Raw genomic sequence first — 21,156 nt, 5'->3', positions numbered from 1 at the left:
TCTCGGAATTTAATAATGCTCTGTAAAGTGTGTTTCCCCTGGTCCTGTTTCATTTTCCCGAAGCATTAAATGAACATTTTGTACTGAGTTTTTTCTTATACCTCAGAATTACTCGTTACTACTTTGTTAAGGAATGAGGGTTTTTTTTTGGTTTTGTTTTTTTTAAGAATTAGGGTGAACGTTTGCTTTCTTGGGACCCGGATTATTTGAGGTTTAAAGTCGGGGTGTTACAGAGATCCTCTGAGTCCAGAATTGTCTGAAGACAGTGTTCAGAACTGCATTCCTGTTCTTGGAAAAAAACATTTTGTACGGCCCGTTATGGAGCTGTGTGGAAAACAAAACATCAAGAGTCAGGGTTCGGTCTTTGAAGTGATGCGGCTGCTGGGCGTTTTGCAGCAGAAACTGTCTCCGCCGGGAAGGGATGGGGAGTTTTGCCTCCGTGGCTGCGAGTGGCGGGCGCGCTCGGAGCGCCTTGCGTGTGTTAGTTCCCTGAACGCACTGAGTTCTCGTCATCCCCCATCTCCCCTCGCTGGTGGGTGGCAGCGCTGCGGCTCCTGCCTTTGTCCCTCTAACGAGCCCTGCCGTGGAGTGCGAGCCTCTCCTCTGGGTTCGGGTGTCAGACCCGAGTGGAGGAATTCTAGGCGGAATCGACCAACGGCGGTAGCGCATCTTGCTGTGATTTCCTGCCTCCGGTTGAGTCAGACTGCGCCGCACACGCGGGCCCTGCCTCCTGCAACCACTGACCGTTTTCATTTTTCAGCCTCAAGATGGTCCTCTCGGACTAATTTCTGAGAGAGGTTTGGGGGGGCTGGTCGCAAAACAGAGACTTTTAAGTGGATGCAGTCATCTTTCTTTGTCACTGTAAGAATCGAGGTCAGTTTCCAAGCCCTGCGTTGACACTGCTAAAACAGTTGATGCATTTATCACATTGAGAAACTCCTCTTGAAGTGTAATTTATAGATCTAATTGCTTTAGCCCCGAGAGGAGAGGGAGCTCCGGTTTGATTTGCCTTCGTGTGCAGAGGAGTTACCCAGAGGAGGGGCCCGGGCCGGGAGGAGGCACCTGTGCCCTCCCTGTCGGCACACCTCCCTGGGACCTGGGAGCGCACGCTCCTGCCGCTGGGCTTGCATACAGTTCTGGAAGGACCCTAAAGACGTGAAAGAGGAAAACAGCGGCAGGGCCCTGCTTCTAGCCGTGGTGGCCCCCACGAGCCAGCTGTCCATGCTGCCCGAGAGGCAGTCCGGGCTCCCTTTGGAAGCGGCCGAGCTGCGTCAGGCCCTTTTTCGTCCTTGAAGGGCTCTGTTAGTTTGGTTTGGGCTGCTGAATAGACAGAGTCCTTTAAGAAAAAATGGTGTCGTGTTTTGGATGTGCTGGAGAATACTGCTGACTTTTAAAATCAACCCGTTTTAACAAGTAGTAACCGAGGGCTCTGTAAAACTAGGGTGACCCGTTGACAGCAGCAATCCATGTCAGATACTCGATGACTTTTACATGCTAGGGTGTTGTTCCTGTCAATTCTTGAGACACCCGCAGTGTTTCTCCCAGGAACACCGGCTCCACCCTGTGCTGGGGAGTCGTAAATGAGGTCCTTGTTCTGGGAGTATCACAGCATAGGGAAAAAAACAAACTTTGAACCGATTACATTGGACGAGAACAAAGCTGAGGGCAAACAGGATGGAAAAAACAACTGCTAAATTATGGTGAGCTTTGGAATTATGCTAGGAAAACTGTCGTTCTGGTCGTTGATGACATGTTCAATTAGAGCTGGTGCTTTACTGGTTTGTCTGGGTTGGTTTTTTTTTTTTCCCCCTCTTTTTAGGGCCACACCCGTGGCATATGGAGGTTCCCAGGCTAGGGGTCAAATCAGAGCTGCAGCTGCTGGCCTACACCACAGCCACAGCAATGCCAGATCCGAGCTGCGTCTGTGATCTACACCACAGCTCGTGGCAACGCCGGATCCCTAACCTGCTGAGCAAGGCCAGGCATCAAACCCGCAACCTCATGGTTCCTAGTCGGATTCGTTAACGACTGCGCCATGACAGGAGCTCATTTTTATATATTCTTCATTTTGAAATCAAAATATAAGAAATTCTTGTTTTATATGTATTTACCACATCACACATTTACCACACTTAGGTACCTGTAAATTATGTGCTGTGTCCTATGCTTCGTTTTGAAGTTTTTAAATAATTACCTAAGAGGTCTGGTTTTACCTACCAGGTTTTACATATCCGATTTAAGATAAAAGGAGATTATTATTTTATATTGTAGTGTAATTTAGTCTTAGCTTCTCAAAATTTGGACTGTATGTGTTTGGGGGGTTACAATAATATAACTAAATATCAATGATCTCCATTCAGAAATGTTAGTTGAACATCAGTATCTTCAAGTCATCATCAAATATATCAGTAGTAATAATATATATAAATGTATTATATGAGGTAATATATGTAATGCTTAAGAATATTTCCCTAAGGCCATTAATCAAGGTTTTCTTGTGATCATCCTAGCCAGGGGAGACAGACGGTGATCTTAGGAGATGGTGTGTTAATTTGAAATCTTTAGACGTTCCCGTCGTGGCTCAATGGTAACCAACCCGACTAGTATCCGTGAGGACACGGGTTCCATCCCTAGCCTCACTCAGTGGGTTAAGGATCTGGCGTTGCTGTGGTGCAGGCCGGCAGCTGTAGTTCCAATTAGACCCCTGGCCTGGGAACGTCCATATGCCGTGGGTGTGGTCCTAAAAAAAAGGCCCCCCAAAAAATATATTTTAATTAAAAAAAAAAATCTTTACCTTGGACGGTTGTCAGGTGTGATTTTTAGGAGGAGTCTCTGTGTTTCCGATCAGTCATCTGCTTGATGTTTTTAACATTGGGGTTAAGGGAGACGTGCTTGTAGGTTTCCGTGGTAAATGATGGCGCATGCGTGACAGTTTTGCCCATTTCTGCGTAGTTGCGCAAGTAACTTCATTCATTTTTGAGTATTTATGTAACCTAAGGTTTGGGTCCTCGCGGAGGCCACGTCCTCACGTGATGCCTTTAACTTCAGTCCCACGGCATCCGGGCCTGCGCGTCCGCCAGTCACGTCGTTTTCCCAGCTCACTGGTTCTCGCGTCCCGCAGCATCTCAGGTGGATCTCGCAGCGTTGCCCGTGGCGGTGCAGAGTGGGTGCGTGTCGGCAGGAGGCCCTGCTGAGCAGCCGGCTGGACCCCCAGCCTGGCCTGCTCTGCCCCGCGTTCCTGTAGCCTCTGTTCTGAGTTGGCAGCCCGGCAGCGCCCGGGACACGAGTCCTGTTGGAATCCTGTGCGTCTCTGAGTGTTGGCGCTGTCATCTGAGGTGGGGTCACACGCCAGGGAAGCGACGACGTTGGCCGAGAGGAAGACTGTCCTTTGCTCTTAACTGGGTATCTGTTGACCCCGTTTTAAAATTAAAAACGCCAGTTTTGCCTAACCTCTGACCATCATTTGTCGATTTATGGTTACCACTGTAAGCTTCGCGTTTTTATTTATTTTTTTATTTTTATTTTTAATTTTTTTGTCTTTTTGCCATTTCTAGGGCCGCTCCCGCGGCATATGGAGGCTCCCAGGCTAGGGGTCGAATCGGAGCTGTAGCCGCCGGCCTACACCAGAGCCACAGCAACACGGGATCCGAGCTGCATCTCTGACCTACACCACAGCTCGTGGCACCGGATCCGTAACCCACTGAGCGAGGCCAGGGATTGAACCTGCGTCCCCATGGATGCTAGTCTAGTCAGATTCGTTTCCACTGAGCCATGCCGGGAGCTCCCCGAGACTCCCTCTTTTCCTCTGAAGAGCACAACTGAGAGACTTCCACGAATGAAGCGCATCAGGCCATTGACCCACCTCGTGTATGACCAGCATTGAACCAGACAGAACCGGACCAGGCTTCTCTCCGTCTCCCTCAGCTGCACTCAGAGCCAGTCCGCAGCAGCGTCGGCTGTGAAACCGCACCCTGGGCAGCCACAGCCAAGTCCCGAGTCAGGAGGGCACACCTGGGCCTCACCTGGCTCTTCGCTGTGCTGATGTCTGCTGATTCCAGAAGGACGTCTCAGAGTATCAGGGCACCGGAGGCTCTAAAATGCCCCAGGCAGCTGCGTTGGCAGGACATGGTTTTGACCATCACAGTTTTGTGGTGTCCCGACTCTCTGGGTGCCCCCCTTCCTCCGTCCATGAGCCTGTCGTCCGGGTGGCCGGAGGGATCATCCGGGGACCTTCCTCACCCGCTTGCGATGGACACACAGTGAAATTCCCTAATTCTTTGTCCACGGTGTATTTTACCTAACTAGAGGCAGTGTGTACACAAGCCTGGCTGGCTTTTTCAGAAAACCCCGTCAGAGGCATTCACTCGATGGTAGTTGTCGGGTCGGACCCTGGCTGTCAAGGTGTAAAACTCTGGATTTACAGATTTTAAAATAAATATCTTGATTTATTGCAAAGTACATTTCCATTTAACGTGTCACTTAAGGCCTTTTTGAAATGGACAGTGCTGTTAGGTCTCTTTAGATGACCCAGAATTGACAGTCAGTTGCTGACTCCGCGTGGGTCGTCAGGTACCGGGTAGGTTTCCAGGTGGGTGGTGGGGTCCTGTGCACAGTCAGGGAGACGAGGGCCGAGCTCTGGTGACATGGGCGCTCTGGGGTGGGGCAGAGCATCTGGGGAGGCGTCCGCAGCTGGCACGGAGTGTGTGCGGAGTAGACCTGACTCCCAGGGCTCCTGTTGAGGGAAGCGCGGGAATTGGGAGAGATGTTCTCTAGGACACTGCTTTCTCCCACAGGCACCCCGATGGAGTGTTTTTCAGAAATTTACCTTCGGAAAATTGCTTTATTTGGCGATGTCTTTGATTATAGCTCCGGCGAGCTAGTCCATTTCCAGATTGTGTCTTAAAACTTAATTACTACCTACCTTGTAGTTTTTTAAAAGTCAGCCTTTGCACGTATTTGTGTTGATTTTTTTTCCTCTTTGTTGGTAGCTAACTAACCGCTTTGTATGTAAAACTTACTGTTAGGGTCACAGGATGAGACGCGTTTCTGCCAGCTGCTCTGGTGGTGGCCTTGCCCGTGCGTGGCCGCCAAAGCCCACTTCCTTGGGCGTTGCACTTGAAGAAGCCATCACCCTGAACGTGTGGCGCGTGGCATCGCTGCTTGTGTGCACTGGTAGCTCCTGAGCTTGTGTGTGTGACTTGGTCCTGTTCTTCCTCCTCAGGTTATCACCAACCTGGTGAAAATGCTGAAGTCCAGAGACACAAGGAGAAACTTTTGTCCGCCCAATCACTGGCTGTCAGAACAAGAAGACATTAAAGCAGATAAGGTGTTACTGAAAGATCTTTTAAATAGTTTTTATTAAACATTTTTTCAGCTTTTTCGTTGTGGGGAGAAGAATCTATCCTTTAAAGCTATTTAATGTATTATTTATAAAACTAAATGTTCGTAGTAAACTTTTTTTTTTTTTGTCTTTTTGCCATTTCTAGAGCTGCTCCCGCAGCATATGGAGGTTCCCAGGCTAGGGGTCTAATTGGAGCTACAGCTGCCGGCCTACACTGTAGCCACAGCAATTCGGGATCCAAGCCGCGGTCTGTGACCTACACCACAGCTCACGGCAACATCAGATCCTTAACCCACTTTGCGAGACCAGGGATGGAACCCACAACCTCATGGTTCCTAGTGGGATTCATTTCCGCTTCGCCATGACGGTAGCTCCCCAAGAATTTTTTTAAAAATTAGGAGAAAGTGGAATATTCGGTAATAGTAAGAAATTGGTAATTTTGCAAGGTGATACGGTTTGTCTCATAAAGCAGTCATATTGTGCTGATTTACACATGCAACAGGTAGGGATTTCCTTGCACTGTATTCAGAAAATAGAGTTAGAGGGTAACAGGACAGCCAGCATCGGGGAGAGGGTCGGAAGAGGGCGTGAGGTCACAGAGGAGCCTGGCTGCTCAGCGCAAACACCGATTCACTTTGAACAAGGCAGGTGGGAAGTTTGTGCTGGGACACAGGGCTGGGCTAATCAGGGGTGTCCGGTCCCCACAGGTCACCCAGCTCTACGTGCCGGCGTCGCGAAACGCGTGGAGGTCCCGGCGAATGGGGAGAATTGGGCCGCTGCGCTCCACCCTGGACGGTGAGTCCCCAGGGCCGACTCCCTCCGCGCTTGGGGGCTCTGGCCCAGGGCCAGCCAGCCGGCGCCTGGCCCCACGGCTCTGGGTTCGGTCCCTGTGTGTAGCTGGGCCTCTTGCAGAACGTCTAGGTGGAGCCTCCCCGGGGTGGCCAGGGGCGCTGGGGGACACGTGCCGGGACGCAGCTTCCGCTCTGTTGCAGTGGGCGTCGAGTCCCCGCCGCTGTCCGTGTCCGAGGAGAGGCAGCTCGCCGTCCTCACAGAGCTGCCCTTCGTGGTCCCGTTTGAGGAGCGAGTCAAGGTAGGCACGCACTGTCCTTGCGGGTTGACGGCGTGTTTCGTGGGCTTTCTGGTAGCTCAGCGATAAAAATGAACAGCCGTGAGAGCAATCTCGAAGGTGCCCAGTGCCACAGATGACTTGTGTTTTCCTCATTAGCTTGAATAGCCGACAATGACTTATCAAAACGTAATGCAACCAGATGCCTCAGTGTACAAACCTGAAACATGTTGTCCTTAGTTATAACCAGTTAAAAGCCTGTTAAACTATCCTTTCACATGACATCCTCTCTGTAAATTTTGTGTTCTTGAAAATGCAGGAGTTCCTGTCGTGGCGCTGTGGTTCACGAATCTGATTAGGAACCATGAGGTTGCGGGTTCGATCCCTGGCCTTGCTCTTGCTCAGTGGGTTAAGGATTCCGCATTGCCGTGAGCTGTGGTGTAGGTCGCAGACATGGCTTGGATCCTGCATTGCTGTGGCTCTGGCGGAGCCTGGCAGCTACAGCTCCGATTCGACCCCTAGCCTGGGAACCTCCATGTGCCACGGGAACGGCCCTAGAAATGGCAAAAAAAAAAAAGAAAAGAAAATGCAGATTTTTGAGAAGATATTATTACTAAGTTGTTTTATCGCAAAAGGTGCTTTATAAAAATGGATGGCTGTCATCATTTTTTGTGTCATGATTTTCGACTGATGTACAAAAAGCTTTTGTTTACATGTATCTGTTTCCAGATTTAATTGAAAATGTTTTGTCTGTGTTCACCGGCTTTTTAGCAAATTTCTAAAAACTCTGCCCTTTTATACTTAGGTGATGGCTTTGAGAGGGTGTTTTTTAGGCCTCACCACTCTTTTCCCAGGATGAACATAAGAATGAATTCCTTTCAAGGCCATTGATGTTTCTTCATTAAAACACACGCGCACACGCGCACACACTCACACACAGGCACGGTATAGCATAATTCCTGAGTGCCCTCTACTGGATTTTTAGCACCAAAAAACTTACTTGGATTATATCACACAGAGATGGTCCTACCGTTATTAACATACAGCTTTACACAGCTCTTCCCTCCACCACCTGGGTGCTTATAAAAGATTTACAAAAGAAAACGCTGAAAATATGCCATAGCATGAGATTTTTAAAATTTGTGTGAAGTGGGGAAAAGGAGCAGTATTACCAATACATTAGGAGTTCCCAGGTGGCTCAGCAGGTTAAGGAGCCATTGTCGTCACTGCTGTGGCGCAGGGTCAATCCCTGGCCCAGGAGCTTCCACTCACCACAGGTGCGGCCAAAAAACAAACAAAAAATAATAAATACTACACATTTATTGACGAGACATAAAATCAGTATTTGATACGTTGACTTTTAAAATTTGCTTCAGAATTTATAGAGACAAAAAGTTTAGATTTATTTAGCAGCTTTTTTCCTTTTGGTTGCTTATGTTTATAACAAAAAGTCTGTTTCAGGTAACCTTATGACTTCCCCTCTGTTAGATCTTTCAGAGGTTGATTTATGCAGATAAGCAAGAAGTTCAAGGAGACGGTCCGTTTCTGGATGGAATTAATGTCACGATAAGAAGAAATTATATTTATGAAGATGCTTATGACAAACTTTCCCCAGAAAATGGTGTGTAGCATTCTCTCTGTGTGTATGTATGGGGGCGGCGGGGGGAGGCGGGCACGATCTCTGTGTGTACGTGTGAGGGGAGCGCTAGGGTTGTAGAAAAGGGTAGTTATGAAAAAGTGAAGTGTTTGTCCTCTTGTTCTGTAGTGACTTTTTTTTTTTTTTTTTTTTTTTGGTCTTTTTGCTATTTCTTGGGCTTCTCCCGCGGCATATGGAGGTTCTCAGGCTAAGGGTCGAATCGGAGCTATAGCCACTGGCCTGCACCAGAGCCACAGCAACGTGGGATCCGAGCCACGTCTGCAACCTACACCACAGCTCACAGCAACGCCGGATCCTTAACCCACTGAGCAAGGGCAGGGACCGAACCCGCAACCTCATGCTTCCTAGTCGGATTCGTTAACCCCTGCGCCACGACGGGAACTCCTGTAGTGACTTTTTAAAACAAATGGAGTAGGTCAGATTTAGTGGGTGTATATTATCAATTTTTTTTTTTCTTTTTTTTTTTGGCTCTTGTCTTTTCAGGGCCGCACCTGCGGCATATGGAGGTTCCCAGGTTGGGGGTCGAATCGGAGCCTCAGCTGCCAGTCTACACCACAGCTCACAGCAATGCCATATCTTTAACCCACTGAGCGAGGCCAGGGATCAAACCTGCACCCTCATGGTTCCTGGTCAGATTCGTTTCCCCTGTGCCGCAGCGGGAACTCCCCAAATAATATTTCTAAGATTGACAAATAATTATTGCAATAGAAGCCTTTCAAATATGATTTTTTTTTTTTTTTAGGGTAAGAAACTCTTGCTCCCAAATGTCTGTCTATAAAATGTAGTTGACAGCCTACGATTCTAAAAATGCTGATGTTCAGCCAGACTGTTTCGTATGTGACAATCTATGCAAACATCATAAGTTGAAAGCCAGGTTAAATATACTAAAATAGACGCCCTTGCAATCCACATTTCTTTATAAGAAAGTCAGTGTGCTTCAGTGATAGAACTCTTAGATAAAAGGGGATTATATTGCAACAGTAATTTGGACGGCGTTTCGCGGTCTGTGACACGTTTTTGTCTTACTTCACTGTTTGATACCCAGTGTTCAAAAGTTTTGGTCATATTAATTTATATGTTAATAATTTTAACTTCAGAATATAATATCCATGATATCACATTAAATCAGTGTGAAATCAATGCAGGTATGAAAAACGAGAGCCTGGCAGGCTCTGGATCACGCCTTTGGGAGGGGGCGGGACGTTGTCAGATAGGAGGTAACAGTTGCCTTTTCTTCTAAGGGGCAAAACCTCTCATTTCAGACCCTCTTTTTCTCGGACAAAGAACTAGTGAAGGGCTGACACCTCTTGTTCCCTTGCTGTGCTCCGGGTTTGGTTTCTAACAGAGCTTGGTTTGGTCCTTCCACCTCTGCCCTGGCCCCCTGGAGCCGCTCGCTCTCAGAGACAGAGCTTTACGTGGCTCCCCCTTGCCTGGGATGTGAGGTTTGCAGGGTGTGTGTACGAGGGAGGTGGAATTGCACGCCTCGTAGCGCACCGTGCTTGTGGGGAGACAGGTCCCCCCGCCTTTGGGGTCTGCAGGTCCTCCTAACTCAGGTACAGTGGCGGTGGCTCTGGGCTCTGTGTGACAGCGGCGGCTGCGGCTGGCCCTTCCCTGAGGTCCTCGCCATCTGGGACGGCATCCTTAGTCTTTGTTCAGCCCACGTGGCTGGCGCTCGGTAGATGTTTGTTGAATTTGTGGCTGACTCTGGGGGAAGACTGAGATAGAATGGAGGGGTAAACTGGCACATGCTTGGCGTGGTGCCAAGAGAAGAGCTGCGATGTGCTTGACGCTGGAGGCTCCGTGAGGGGAAGGACTTGAGCCAGGACTTGGGCACGAGGGCAGGAGTCCTCCAGGTGGGTTCATCTGTGCAGAGGCAGAGTTTTCGCGGCAGACCCAGCTCTGTGCCCGGTGGGCTTGGGGTTCCTGCAGGGGCCAGAGTATGTCTGTGAGCTCTTCTGCCAGAATGGAAATGTGTGCTTAGCGGTGGTTTTCAGCTGACTTTAATAAAACCCTTCTGTTGGAGTTCCTGATGTGGTGCAGTGGAAACAATCCGACTAGCGTCCATGAGGATGTGGCTTCCGTCCCTGGCCTCGCTCCATGGGTTAAGGATCTGATGTTGCCATGAGCTGTGGTGTAGGTCGTGGACGTGGCTCAGATCCGGAGTTGCTGTGGCTGTGATATCAGAATCGACCTCTCGCCTGGGACCCTCCATATGCCATGTGTGCAGCCCTAAAAAGATAAAGGAAAAAAAAACCAAAAACCTCTTTTGTGTAGATTAAGACATTACTGCTCACTTATAACCAGCCCCAAACTTCCTAATGAATCCTTAAGCCTAAAATTATTCGGACGTTGACACACCCCATTCCCTAGCTGTGCATACTGATAATTGCATTGCATTTAAAGAATTTGGACAAATCTCATACTATTTATGTTGTAATGCCTTAAATTTTTAGTGTTCTCTCATTTAGGCCTTATTATTAAGAATTTTTAAACCATATGTTAAAATTGTTTGATACTTTGCTATGCAAATCATAAAATTAAATGCCATCTCAAAAAATGTGTAATTTACAGAAAATTGGCCTGACGCGCCTTGTCAACTGATCATTTACATGTAATCAATTAGCAGGTTTATTCCGTATGTCATCTGGTCGTTGGAGCAAGGCCCTTCTTTTTGGGTTCTCGTTGTCTCGTGCGGTCTGGGAACACTTTTCTGAAGTGTGAGTTGGGCCCATTTGACAAGTGAGCTGACCCTCGGGGCTCCAGGAGGTTGAGCGGCTTCCCTTTGGGAGCTCAGCAGCCAGCGTGCTGGGGGCCCTGGCGCGGTGACACCCTGCTCGGCCCACTGTCCACCACGTGGCCGTCGTTACTTGGCTGAGAGCGTGGTCTGGAGTCCGTGTCTCCTGGTGGAGGAAACGGAGAAGCAGCGTTTGCACACAGGAGCGCTGTCGGGGCTGTAGAGGTGGCGCGTCCTTGGCCGCCCGGCTGTCCCTCCTCGTGCCAGATGGGGTCTGCCGGGGCCACGCGAAGCCGCGCTTAGTCCCGAGGGCCTCGCTTGTGCCTGTGTGTCGCTTGGCTTGGTTTAATGGGCAGGGTTTATCACATCGTTTTTCTGAAGGAGAAGTGATTATAATTATAAGGTAAAATCAAAGTACGGTTGACCCTTGAACAACACGGGTTTGGGCTGTGCAGGTCCCTCATGCAGCTGTTTTCCATAAATACATTAGCAAAACGTTGGAGATTTGTGACAGTGTGAAAAAACTTGCAGATAAAGCGCGTAGCCTAGAACTACTGAAGAAATTAAGAAGGTATGAATGCATGAAATACATGTAGCTACTTGTCTGTTTTATCATTTATTGCCAAAAGTATACACAGCTCTATCATGAGAAGTTAATAAAATGTATCAGGACCCACAGAAAAACTCGGAGACTGTGTGTGGCGCGTTCACAGTGGCGGGCAGTGGAAACCAGGGGCAGGTGCGATGCTAAACCGTGGCTGTGGGACTGACGGTCGCGCACTGTCCCACTTCAGTCATTTCGGAGCCCCTCCTGTTGAGCCCAAATGTTGTGAGGTTCGCTCGAAATCCCTCTTCCTGGGCCCTCCGTCGCTCCACTGATGCCCATGACACGTGACCTCTCGAGGCTCTTGCGTAGCGGTCCTCCTGGCCGGTGCGGCCCCCGAGCCTTGAGTCAGACCAGGGACCCACCTGAGGTGCCTCTAGTGATGCTGGTCACGCTCCCAGGAGGAGGGGAAGCTGGGTCGCTTGTTACATACCTGCAGCTGTGGGCGCCTCTGTTTCAAGACAGATGAAGCCAGCGTAAGCTCGTTGTCAAAAAGAAAAAAAAAGAAATGTGTGAAGTGGCTGCAGCTGTGCCAACAGGCGCACAAACCTTGACTTCCTCTGCAGTGCCTTCTATTGCATTGAAAGGACATCTGTGCAGTACCTTCAGGATCGCGTATGGAAAACGCATCATTCGTGCGGGTGTAGAACCACCATGAGAAAGGTGTTCCTACAGCCGCCAGTACGAGTTGAGGAAAAGTAAAGTCCTTACAGAGAGAGCTGTTTTTCTCTTATGCACGCTTTTATTCTCTAAATGTTTAATTGCCAATGATAATTGATGTAATTGAAAATATATTAAGAAACTGCGAGGTATTGTTTTCATACGTAATTTTTTTCCCCCACTTTTTAGAGCCGTACCCATAGCATATGGAGGTTCTCAGGCTAAGGATCTAATCAGAGCTACAGCTGCCTGCCTACATACACCAGAGCCACAGCAACGCCAGATCCAAGCTGTGTCTGCAACCTACACCACTGCTCTCGGCAACGCCAGATCCTTAACCCACTGATGGAGGCCGGGGATTGAACCTGCAACCTTATGGTTCCTACTCGGATTCGTTTCTGCTGCCCCACGATGGGAACTCTCATATGTAGTATTTTAAGTTTACCTTTTTTATATATATAAAAGCCAGAAATATTTCTAATTGATTTACTTTTTCTAAAAAATTTTCAAACTCACAAGGTATATCATATGTTTTGTTATTAAAAGTTTAAATTTATTTAACATACTTTCTCTCCTTCGTTGGTCATAGAAAAGAATAAACTGTCTCATAACCATGTTGCTTTAAAAATTGTCAAGAATTTTCAGAAGAGCCTTAAAATTGTCAAGAGGGCCCTAAAATTTATTTCTAGTTTGTTCAGAATACCGTTAATGCTGCTGCTCTGGAGCAGAAAGAAGGTGAGGATATAAAACTGGAGATTTGATGCCAGCAAAGGCTGTTTGGATAATTTTAGAAAGAAGTTTGGCTTTTAAATTGTGGCAGGAACAGGAGAAGCGGACAGGTTCCCAGCCATTCCAGAATCCTTGAGGAGAATGGCCATCTGCCTAGACAGGCTTTATGCAGACAGAAGTGCCCTGCTCTGGAGGTCCTGGTGTAGCTGAGTGGGCAAAGGACTCCGTATGGTCTCTGCGAGGACGCGGGTTCAACCCCTGGCCTTGCTTGGTGGGTTAAGGATCCCGAGTGGCTGTGGCTGTGGCTCTCATTCAACCCCTAGCCTGGGAACTTCATATCCCGTGTGGCTGTGGCTGTGGCTCTCATTCAACCCCTAGCCTGGGAACTTCATATGCCGCTGTGAAAAGAAAAACAAAAAAGTGCCCTCTCTGGGAAAAAAACGCCACAGAGGACATTGATGAGTAAGGAAGAGAATGGAGCACCAGTGTTGGAGGCAGGAAAGGCTGAGCAGCCACTGTTCTGTGCAAATGCAGTCGAGTTCATGGTCAGGACTGCCCTCGTCTCTAAAGCTGCTGACCCCTGAACCTTGAAAGGGAAAGAAAAATAAACGCCAGGTGTCAACAAGAAGGCCTGGGAAACGCGGGCATCACCCCCGCGTCACCCGTTCTCTTGATTGGTTCCCTCGATGCCTCGCCCCATACCCGCAAGGGGCTGGCTTGTGGGGCTGGACAAAGCCCCTGGCCTCCTCCCAGAACCACCCCCCCCCCCCGAGGGCAGCCCTGAAACACGTCTCTCCTTCCACCTCGGGATGGGGAGCTCGTGGGGCCTCGTCGCACGGGGTGCCCTCGGGCAAGGGTGGTCAGTGAGGTGCACGAGAACCCGACAGAACGTCACGTGCGGCCGGGAGGCTCGCACCACCGAGGTGCCATCATTATCACGGGAAAGCTGGGAAAGCCGTCAAGCCACCAACGGCGTGTTCCTGCCGGAGCAAACACCAGGCGCTCCGCGCGGCTTCAAGGATGCCCAAGGAACCAGAAGATGACCCTGTGGAGATGGGCTCCTGGTCCAGCCGGCCGGTGGGGGCGGCGCAGACCGTCGGGCAGAAGGGCCCGCTTCTTCCAGGTTTGCTCTGACCTGCATGACACAGACTGTGTAGGATGCGGGCCCTGAAACCCAAGCAGCAGTGGAAGGGTTGCTACTGCAGAGAAGCGTTTCTAGAGAAGGGAAGCGGCAGGGCGGGCGGTCAGGCAGGCAGGACAATGGTTTTTTCCATACAGTTAGACCCAGGGCACCTGCCTCCCTGTCCGCACCCTCTGCCGCCCAAGAACAGCCCTGCTCCTGCCCAGCCTGCCCCACGTGAGGCGGGAAGACGAAGGCCCTGGGGATGGCCCACTTCCACCTGGTCGAGAATAATCCTGGTGCAAACAGCCGAAGCCTAACCTGCTGTGTGCGCGCGCGTGGCTCCCCGCGGGCATCGCCCCCGCGTCACCTAGGCTCTCGCGGAGGCCGTCATGCCGGGCCGCGTGTGCGCATGGACGCCGCGCTGTAACCAGTACCGCGTTGGGAGCACGACTGGTGTCTGGTGACTGTCCTCCCTCGGGGACGGGCGAGGTGGCCGTGAGGCTTCCTGCTGGCAACGCTAGGCCGCGGTCCCGCAGCCCCGTGCCCGATGCTGCGTTACCCATGCCCGTGTCGTCATTCCTGTCAACGAACATGAATTTCTTCCACGTGGTACCTTGTCGTGTCTGATGTCTTGAGTCGTAACACGTGTGACTCCATCAGTGTTGTGTGTCACACGAGGCGCGCCTGATGAAGGAACTGACAGCACAGCCGTTCCGTCTTGGAAAGAGATGATGTCGACTTGGGGCGTCACCGACTACGTGCAGAACAGTATCGTGCGTGTGTTTGATGATTTTCCTAAGGTTTTCCTTCTTGTAGCTTACCGTGTTAGAAGACCAGAGTGTGTCATAGATACACCATGCCCTATACGTGGTAATTGACGGTGTGTGTTAGCGGGACGACTTCTGGTCGGCAGTAGGTTATTGGAAGTAAAGTTTTGGGGGGGGCGGTCAAAAGCTATACCTGGACTTTCAACCAGGTGTGGGCCCCTACCCACTGAATTTCCTCGGGATCCCCCTCCCCACTGCTGCGTGAGCGGGTACTTTTCACACGTCTTCTGAATCAAGGAGTGCCAAGATACCTAGACAGCAAGATCGAGTTTACAGATATCGTGCTGTTGTGTGTTGTCGTTTGCAGAAGTGAGTTCCAGGGAACCACAGTCTCAGTGCCAGCCATACCTGAGGGGGGACTTTTGTGAATGGCCATGGAGTCACCCCCATGATAGAGAGACATCCTGCCTAGGATATTAGTGCTACAGCTTGAAGGAGGCTTAAGAGGTGGGCCTTGGTTGAGCATTTCCCACTTAAAAATGTTTTCAAAATCCGCTGCTAACCACTGACATTCAGTTTCAGAACTATTATATATGACAAGTAAATGCGTATGGTTTATTCTTGTTTACTGTCTGTATTTTGGTTTTGTTGTTTGTTTTTTCTTTTTGGCCACTCCTGAGGCATATGGAAGTTCCTAGGCCAGGGAACCAACCCGCATCACAGCAGCAACTCACACCATAGCATGAACAAATAATGGTAATTGCATTGATCAAAATAGATGCAGGAGTTCCCGTCGTGGCTCAGCGGTTAACAAACCTGACTAGGAACCATGAGGTTGCAGGTTCGATCCCTGGCCTTGCTCAGTGGCTTAAGGGTCTGGTGTTACCGTGAGCTGTGGTGTAGGTCGCAGATGTGGCTGGGATCTGGCATTGCTGTGGCTCTGGCATAGGCCGGTGGCTATAGCTCTGATTGGACCCCTAGCCTGGGAACCTCCATATGCCGCAGGTGCAGCCAATATTAGCTATTTATCTTTGGATAAATAAGCTTCCTTAGCCTTGGTTTCCTCACTGACCAATGGGGATATTCTTAACCCCGAGGTGGTTAAAGGAATGAAGTAATTGACGTATGTGCGATTCTGGCCCAAGCTGTCGTGGCTCAGGGTGGAAGTCAGTGGCGGGGGCTCCTTTACGGAGCCCAGAGCAGGCTGGTTTCCTCCCGGGGGAGGTGGTCACCTTGCTGGAGAGCTCCCTTCTGTCCCTGCGGGCGGGATGGGTGGCCTCTCCCGTGCCGGCCGGGAAAAGACCGAGTCAGCCCTGCTGTGCAGGGCGGCCCAGGCTTCAGTCCAAACAGCAGACCGTCGACCCTGTTGAAAGACAGACGTTCACTCCCAGATCTGTGGCCTCAGTGCCAGCACTCGCGCAGCACACACTGGGCTCTGCTGAACGTGCTTGCTTTTTCCTTTTTCTTTTCTTTTCCTCTCCTTTCTTTTTTGGCCACCCCGAGGCATATGGAGTTCCCAGGCTAGGGATCGGATCCCAGCTGCAGCTGCGACCTGGGCCACAGCTGTGTCGTGGCGCTGCAGAGACACTGCCAATCCCGTTGCACCACAGCAGGAACGCCTGATCATGCTCTGCTAAACCCCTTGCTGGGATGTTTTCTGGAGGCCACCTGTCCACTGCGATGCTTTGGGTCAGGGGCATTTGGACAGCTGCACGCTGCCTGAAAGACAGCTGCAGCGCAGACCTGGGTTCTGAACCTGCAGCCCCCCCCCCCCCTTCTTATTTGCAAGTACCTGGAGGACCGTGGTGGGAAGTGACAAGGGACATGTCACTTCCTTTGTCAGATCTGCGCACCTGGTTTGGCGTGCGGCGGAGGCCCCTTTATTGGCCTGCGTTTGGAGCCTGTATCCTGAGCCCGTTGTCCGCATGGCAGGGAGTCGGGGGCCTGGCTGCTCCCGCTGCCGCGTGCTGTCCGTGGGGGCGCCCGTACAGGGATGTCTCACGGAGCAGGCCGACCTCAGCAGCTCTGCAGCTTTGAAAAATGTTCGTCTTTGTGGCACATCATACCGCCAAAAGGGCTCCGTTTTTCAGCCAGATGTTGTGATGACGCAGGTTGTGGTGCTTCTTTCCGTGGGTCTTTGTAGCGCCGCCTTCCCTGGCGTCTTCTTTATCCGCTTCCCTTCTGCCTTTCTTGGTATTAATTTCTGTCCGGTGTTACCCTTGGGTCTTCCCTCCGCTGCCCTGCTCTCCCGGTGTTTTAGTTTCCTGTGTCCCTTAGAGGATGTGGGTTGATTTTATTCTCTGAAACACGCACCTCCTACCTCCGCTCCCCTCGTGAGGTGTTAATGTGGAGGCATGACCCGTGGCAGCACCTGAGGGAAATCCTGGTCCGTCTACCTCTTGCCTCTTTTTAATTAAAGCTGTTGGTTTTTTGGAGTTCCCGTCGTGGCTCAGTGAGTGGTTAATGAATCCAGCAAGGAGCCATGAGGTTGCGGGTTCGATCCCTGGCCTTGCTCCGTGGGTTAAGGATCCAGCGTTGCCGTGAACTGTGGTGTAGGTTGCAGATGCGGCTCAGATCCTGCGTGGCTGTGGCTCTGGTGTAGGCCGGCGGCTGCAGCTCCAATTCGACCCCTAGCCTGGGAACCTCCGTATGCCTCGGAAGCGGCCCTGGAAAAGACAAAAAGACCAAAAAAAAGAAAAGCTGTTGGTTTTTTAAGTCTTGCATTAACGTGTTTTTAATGTTCTCACTCCCCTTCCCTAACCTCCTGAAATACCAGCTTATTTTACTGCTGTTTAAACGGATCTCTTTTCCTTGCCCGCCCCCTTTGAACAGAGCCCGACCTGAAAAAGCGGATCCGGGTGCACCTGCTCAACGCCCACGGCCTGGACGAAGCCGGCATTGACGGCGGCGGTATTTTCAGAGAGTTTCTCAATGAGCTACTGAAGTCGGGGTTCAACCCCAACCAGGGGTTCTTTAAGACCACTAACGAGGGGCTTCTGTACCCCAACCCAGCTGCTCACATGCTCGTGGGCGACTCCTTCGCCAGACATTACTACTTCCTGGGCAGGATGCTCGGCAAGGTAAGCGGACCCTCTGCAGACACGCAGCGCAGGCCGCGGGATGTGCAAGCTTGGTGTGTCTGTTGGGTACCGGCTGTTTCCTGGAGACTCTTTGTGCAGAACTGCTTGAGTGATTTCGAAAAACCCTGGACAGTATGTATGTTATGCACACTGGTCCCCACGCTGAAACTTCTTGGTGTGTTCCAGAAAACACGGGAGACGTGACACGAAGGTCGGTGTGTACAGGTCTTAGAGCGGTGCGTCTGCTCGCGTAGATGGGAGTCTGTGCATAGTTTGTCTTTTCACAGTTGCTTTGGTTGGCAGTTAGCGTTAGAAGTGACTCTCTCTGCAGCTTCTCCGCAGCCTCCCGGTGCTGCGGGATGGACCGTCGTCACTCAGTGCAGTGTGTGTCTCTACCGAGGGCGAGGCCTGGGCGATTGGCCACTGAAGGACGAGGCCGTGGTCACCAGAATGGCGCACCTGGTGCGTATAGCGCCTCGGCGGACACAGCTCACCCTTCATCGAAAATGAAGGGGCACTTCCGCTCTGAGCTGGCAGGCGCGTCTGTGTCACCGTGCCCCTTTGAGAGCACATGGGCCCCTTAGGGTCAGGAACGAGACAGCCCCCGTCAGTGCGGCCTCCGTCGGGGCCAGCCGGCCTTTGTCCCCTTAGGCCGCGGTCACAGAGCACCAGCAGGTGTTCCTTGCTCACGGTTCTGGAGACGCGGCGGTCTGAGAGAGGGCCCTGCAGGGTCTTACTGGCTGGAGGCCCGCCCCCGGCTCATGGCAGGTGCCCCGCTGTGTCCTCACATGGGAGAAGGGGTGCAGGAGCGTGGGTTCAAGGGCCCACCTTGGGCGGGGGCGTCTTCCTCCCCCCCTGCATCAGCTTCTGCCGGGCACCTGGGTCCGGCCCTCAAGGAGTTCTGTCCTGGGCTGAAGGAGGAGGTCTCTTCTCTCTGGTTCTGTAGAGTGTGGTTGTGCCCTGCACACACCGTGGCCCCGGGGGGACTATTCCCAAGTGAGGCTCATGCTTTTCGGCGTGTCGTTATGCAGACAGGTGAGCATTTCGTGTGTCTTTTGGAGGGTGTCTCCTGTAAATGGAGCCATGTGGCAGGTGGCCCTTGGTGGCCTCTTGCGCTCGGCCTGTTTGCAGGGGTCATTCGGGTTGTGCCGTGTGTCAGTGCTCCATTCCTTTTTCCTGCGGAGTAATATTCTGTTCTGCGATAACCACGTCTGTGGGAGCTGTCCTCGGTTGCTGGGCGGGAGGCTTGTCCTTGGAAGTGTTAGCGGGGCGGCATGAAAAAAAAGGAGCTGCCTGGGGTGCGCAAAGGCAGTGCGGTGGGGAGCGGGCCGGTGGCCTTGCGAGCAGGCTGGGCTCCGGAGGGAAGGCCGGGCTCTGCAGAAAGAGCCGTTCGGAGGAGGTGTGCAGGGCTGGCGCTTTCAGAGGAGGGAGGCTGCCTGGGAAAAGTGTCCAGGGATGAAGAGCCAGACCAGGGGGCGGCCTGGGCTCCTGGAGAGAGCGCAGGGAACGGGTGTGCAGGGGAGCCCAGAGCTGCACCCTCCAGGGCGAGGGGTGGCTGATGTGGGCTGGTGGCGGCTGTGCTGAGCGGCACCGGGGCATGGGTGGCGGGCCCTGTGGTCCTCATTAGATGGGGAAGGGGGACCAGGGAAGGGGAAGGTCAGCGGCCAGGCGCCCTCCCGCTGCAGGGATGTGCTTTGGCATCTGGGGAGGCTGGGGAGTGGCCTCCTGGGGAGGCCAGGGATGGAACGCATGTCCTCATGGGTGCTAGTTCATTTCCGCTGTACCCCAGCAGGAACTCTGCATGTTATATTAAACAGACCGGCGTTCTTTGCCTTGAAGCTCCATGTGTCAGAGGTAGCATAAGTAAAAATCAGTGCTGCAGATCATAATCTTGTGACTTATTCTGAAATAACAGGTTTTTTGAAGTATAATTCACATTCCATAAAATCAGCTCCCCCTCCCCTTTTTTTTGCTTTTTAGGGCTGCACCTGCGGCATATGGAGGTTCCCAGGCTACGGGTCAAATTGGAGCTACATCCACCAGCCTCCGCCAGAGCCAGAGCAACGCAGGATCAGAGCTTCGTCTACAACCTACACCACAGCTCGAGGCAACGCCAGATCCTTTAACCCACGGAGCAAGGCCAGGGATCGAACCCACATCCTCCTGGATCCGAGTCAGGTTCATTAACCACTGAGCTACGAAGGGAACTCCACATCAGCCTTTTTAAAGAGTAAAATTCAGGGAGTTCCCATTGTGGCTCCATGGGTTATGAACTTGACTAGAATCCATCAAGATGTGGGTTCAATCCCTGGCCCCGCTCCGTGGGTTAAGGATCTGGTGTTGCCATAAGCTGTGGTGTAGTCCGCAAATGCACTTCTGATCTGGTGTTGCTGTGGCTATGGTGTAGGCCTCAGCTGCAGCTCCAATTTGTCCCCAGCCCAAAAACCTCCATGTGCCACAGACTCGGCCTTAAAAAGGAAAAAACAAAGTACAGTTCAGTGGTTTCTAATATATCCACTGAGTTAGGTAACCACCTCCCTGATTTCAGAACAAATCCTAGAACAGGGAAGCACATTCTCATTAGCAGCTATTCCACCTTCTGCTCCAACCCTACCGGCCCTGGGCCTGCTAACCCACTCTCTGTCTCTGTGGCTGTGCCTGTTCTGGACATTTCACAGAGATGGAATCTACAACGTGTGGCCTTTTGGGCTTGATTTCTTTGCCTTGGCATCATGTTTTCAAGGTTCCTCCGTGTTGTAGCCCGTGTCAGTACTTCCTGCCCACCCCCTTTTTTTGGCTGTGCCAGGGCACAAGTTTCAGGGCCAGGGATTGAACCCACACAGCAGCAGTGGCCTGAGCCACAGCAGTGACAGCGCCGGAAACTTAACCTGCCACGCCACCAGGGCACTTCAGTGCTTCACTTCTTTTTAGAGCTGAATAATGGTCCCTTGTGTGGGTACTCCTCGCTCTGCTTTCCTCTCTTCCATCGCAGGGCGTTCGGATGGTCCCGGCTTTAGGCTGTGCGGACAGTGCGGAATTTCTGTGGATGGCGTTTTCATGTCTGTTACCCAAGAGAAATACCTGTCTAGGACTCATAGGGTGACACTGTATCAGGGTGTCTGCAGGAGTTCCTGTTGTGGCTCCCTGGGTTGGGAACCTGACCCGTGACCATGAGGATGTGGGTTCGATCCCTGGCTTCACTCTGTGGGTTAAGGATCCAGTGTTGCCGTGAGCTGTGGTGTAGGTCACAGGTGCAGCTCAGCTCCTGTGTGGCTGTGGTGTAGGCCGGCAGCTGCAGCTCCGATTCGACCCCTAGCCTGGGAACCTCCATATGCCGTGGGTATAACCCTAAAACAAGTCAAGTGTCTGCAGCCTCTCACGGTCCCACCAACAGC

At 51.6% G+C, this 21,156-nt stretch overlaps 1 protein-coding gene across 11 annotated transcripts in view; it reads left to right on the top strand.

Moving 5' to 3' along the window:
• UBE3C (ubiquitin protein ligase E3C) overlaps nt 1-21,156 on the top strand; it is a 112,230-nt gene that overhangs the window by 56,388 nt on the left and 34,686 nt on the right. For all 11 annotated transcript variants that reach the window (XM_085005033.1, XM_021079034.2, XM_021079032.2 and 8 more), the window contains 5 exons: nt 5,222-5,326; nt 6,049-6,136; nt 6,334-6,431; nt 7,896-8,028; nt 17,514-17,761. In XM_085005033.1, coding sequence (XP_084861159.1) covers nt 5,222-5,326; nt 6,049-6,136; nt 6,334-6,431; nt 7,896-8,028; nt 17,514-17,761 — 672 coding nt within the window. The remainder of the gene's footprint in view (nt 1-5,221; nt 5,327-6,048; nt 6,137-6,333; nt 6,432-7,895; nt 8,029-17,513; nt 17,762-21,156) is intronic.

Source organism: Sus scrofa, chromosome 18 (assembly GCF_054392235.1).
Source record: "Sus scrofa isolate SSC_HxYL_T2T_F1_AM1 chromosome 18, Sscrofa_HxYL_maternal_Yorkshire_Landrace_v2.0, whole genome shotgun sequence".
NCBI classification, from domain to species: Eukaryota; Metazoa; Chordata; class Mammalia; order Artiodactyla; family Suidae; genus Sus; species Sus scrofa.
This window is presented reverse-complemented; position numbering and strand designations above follow the sequence as displayed.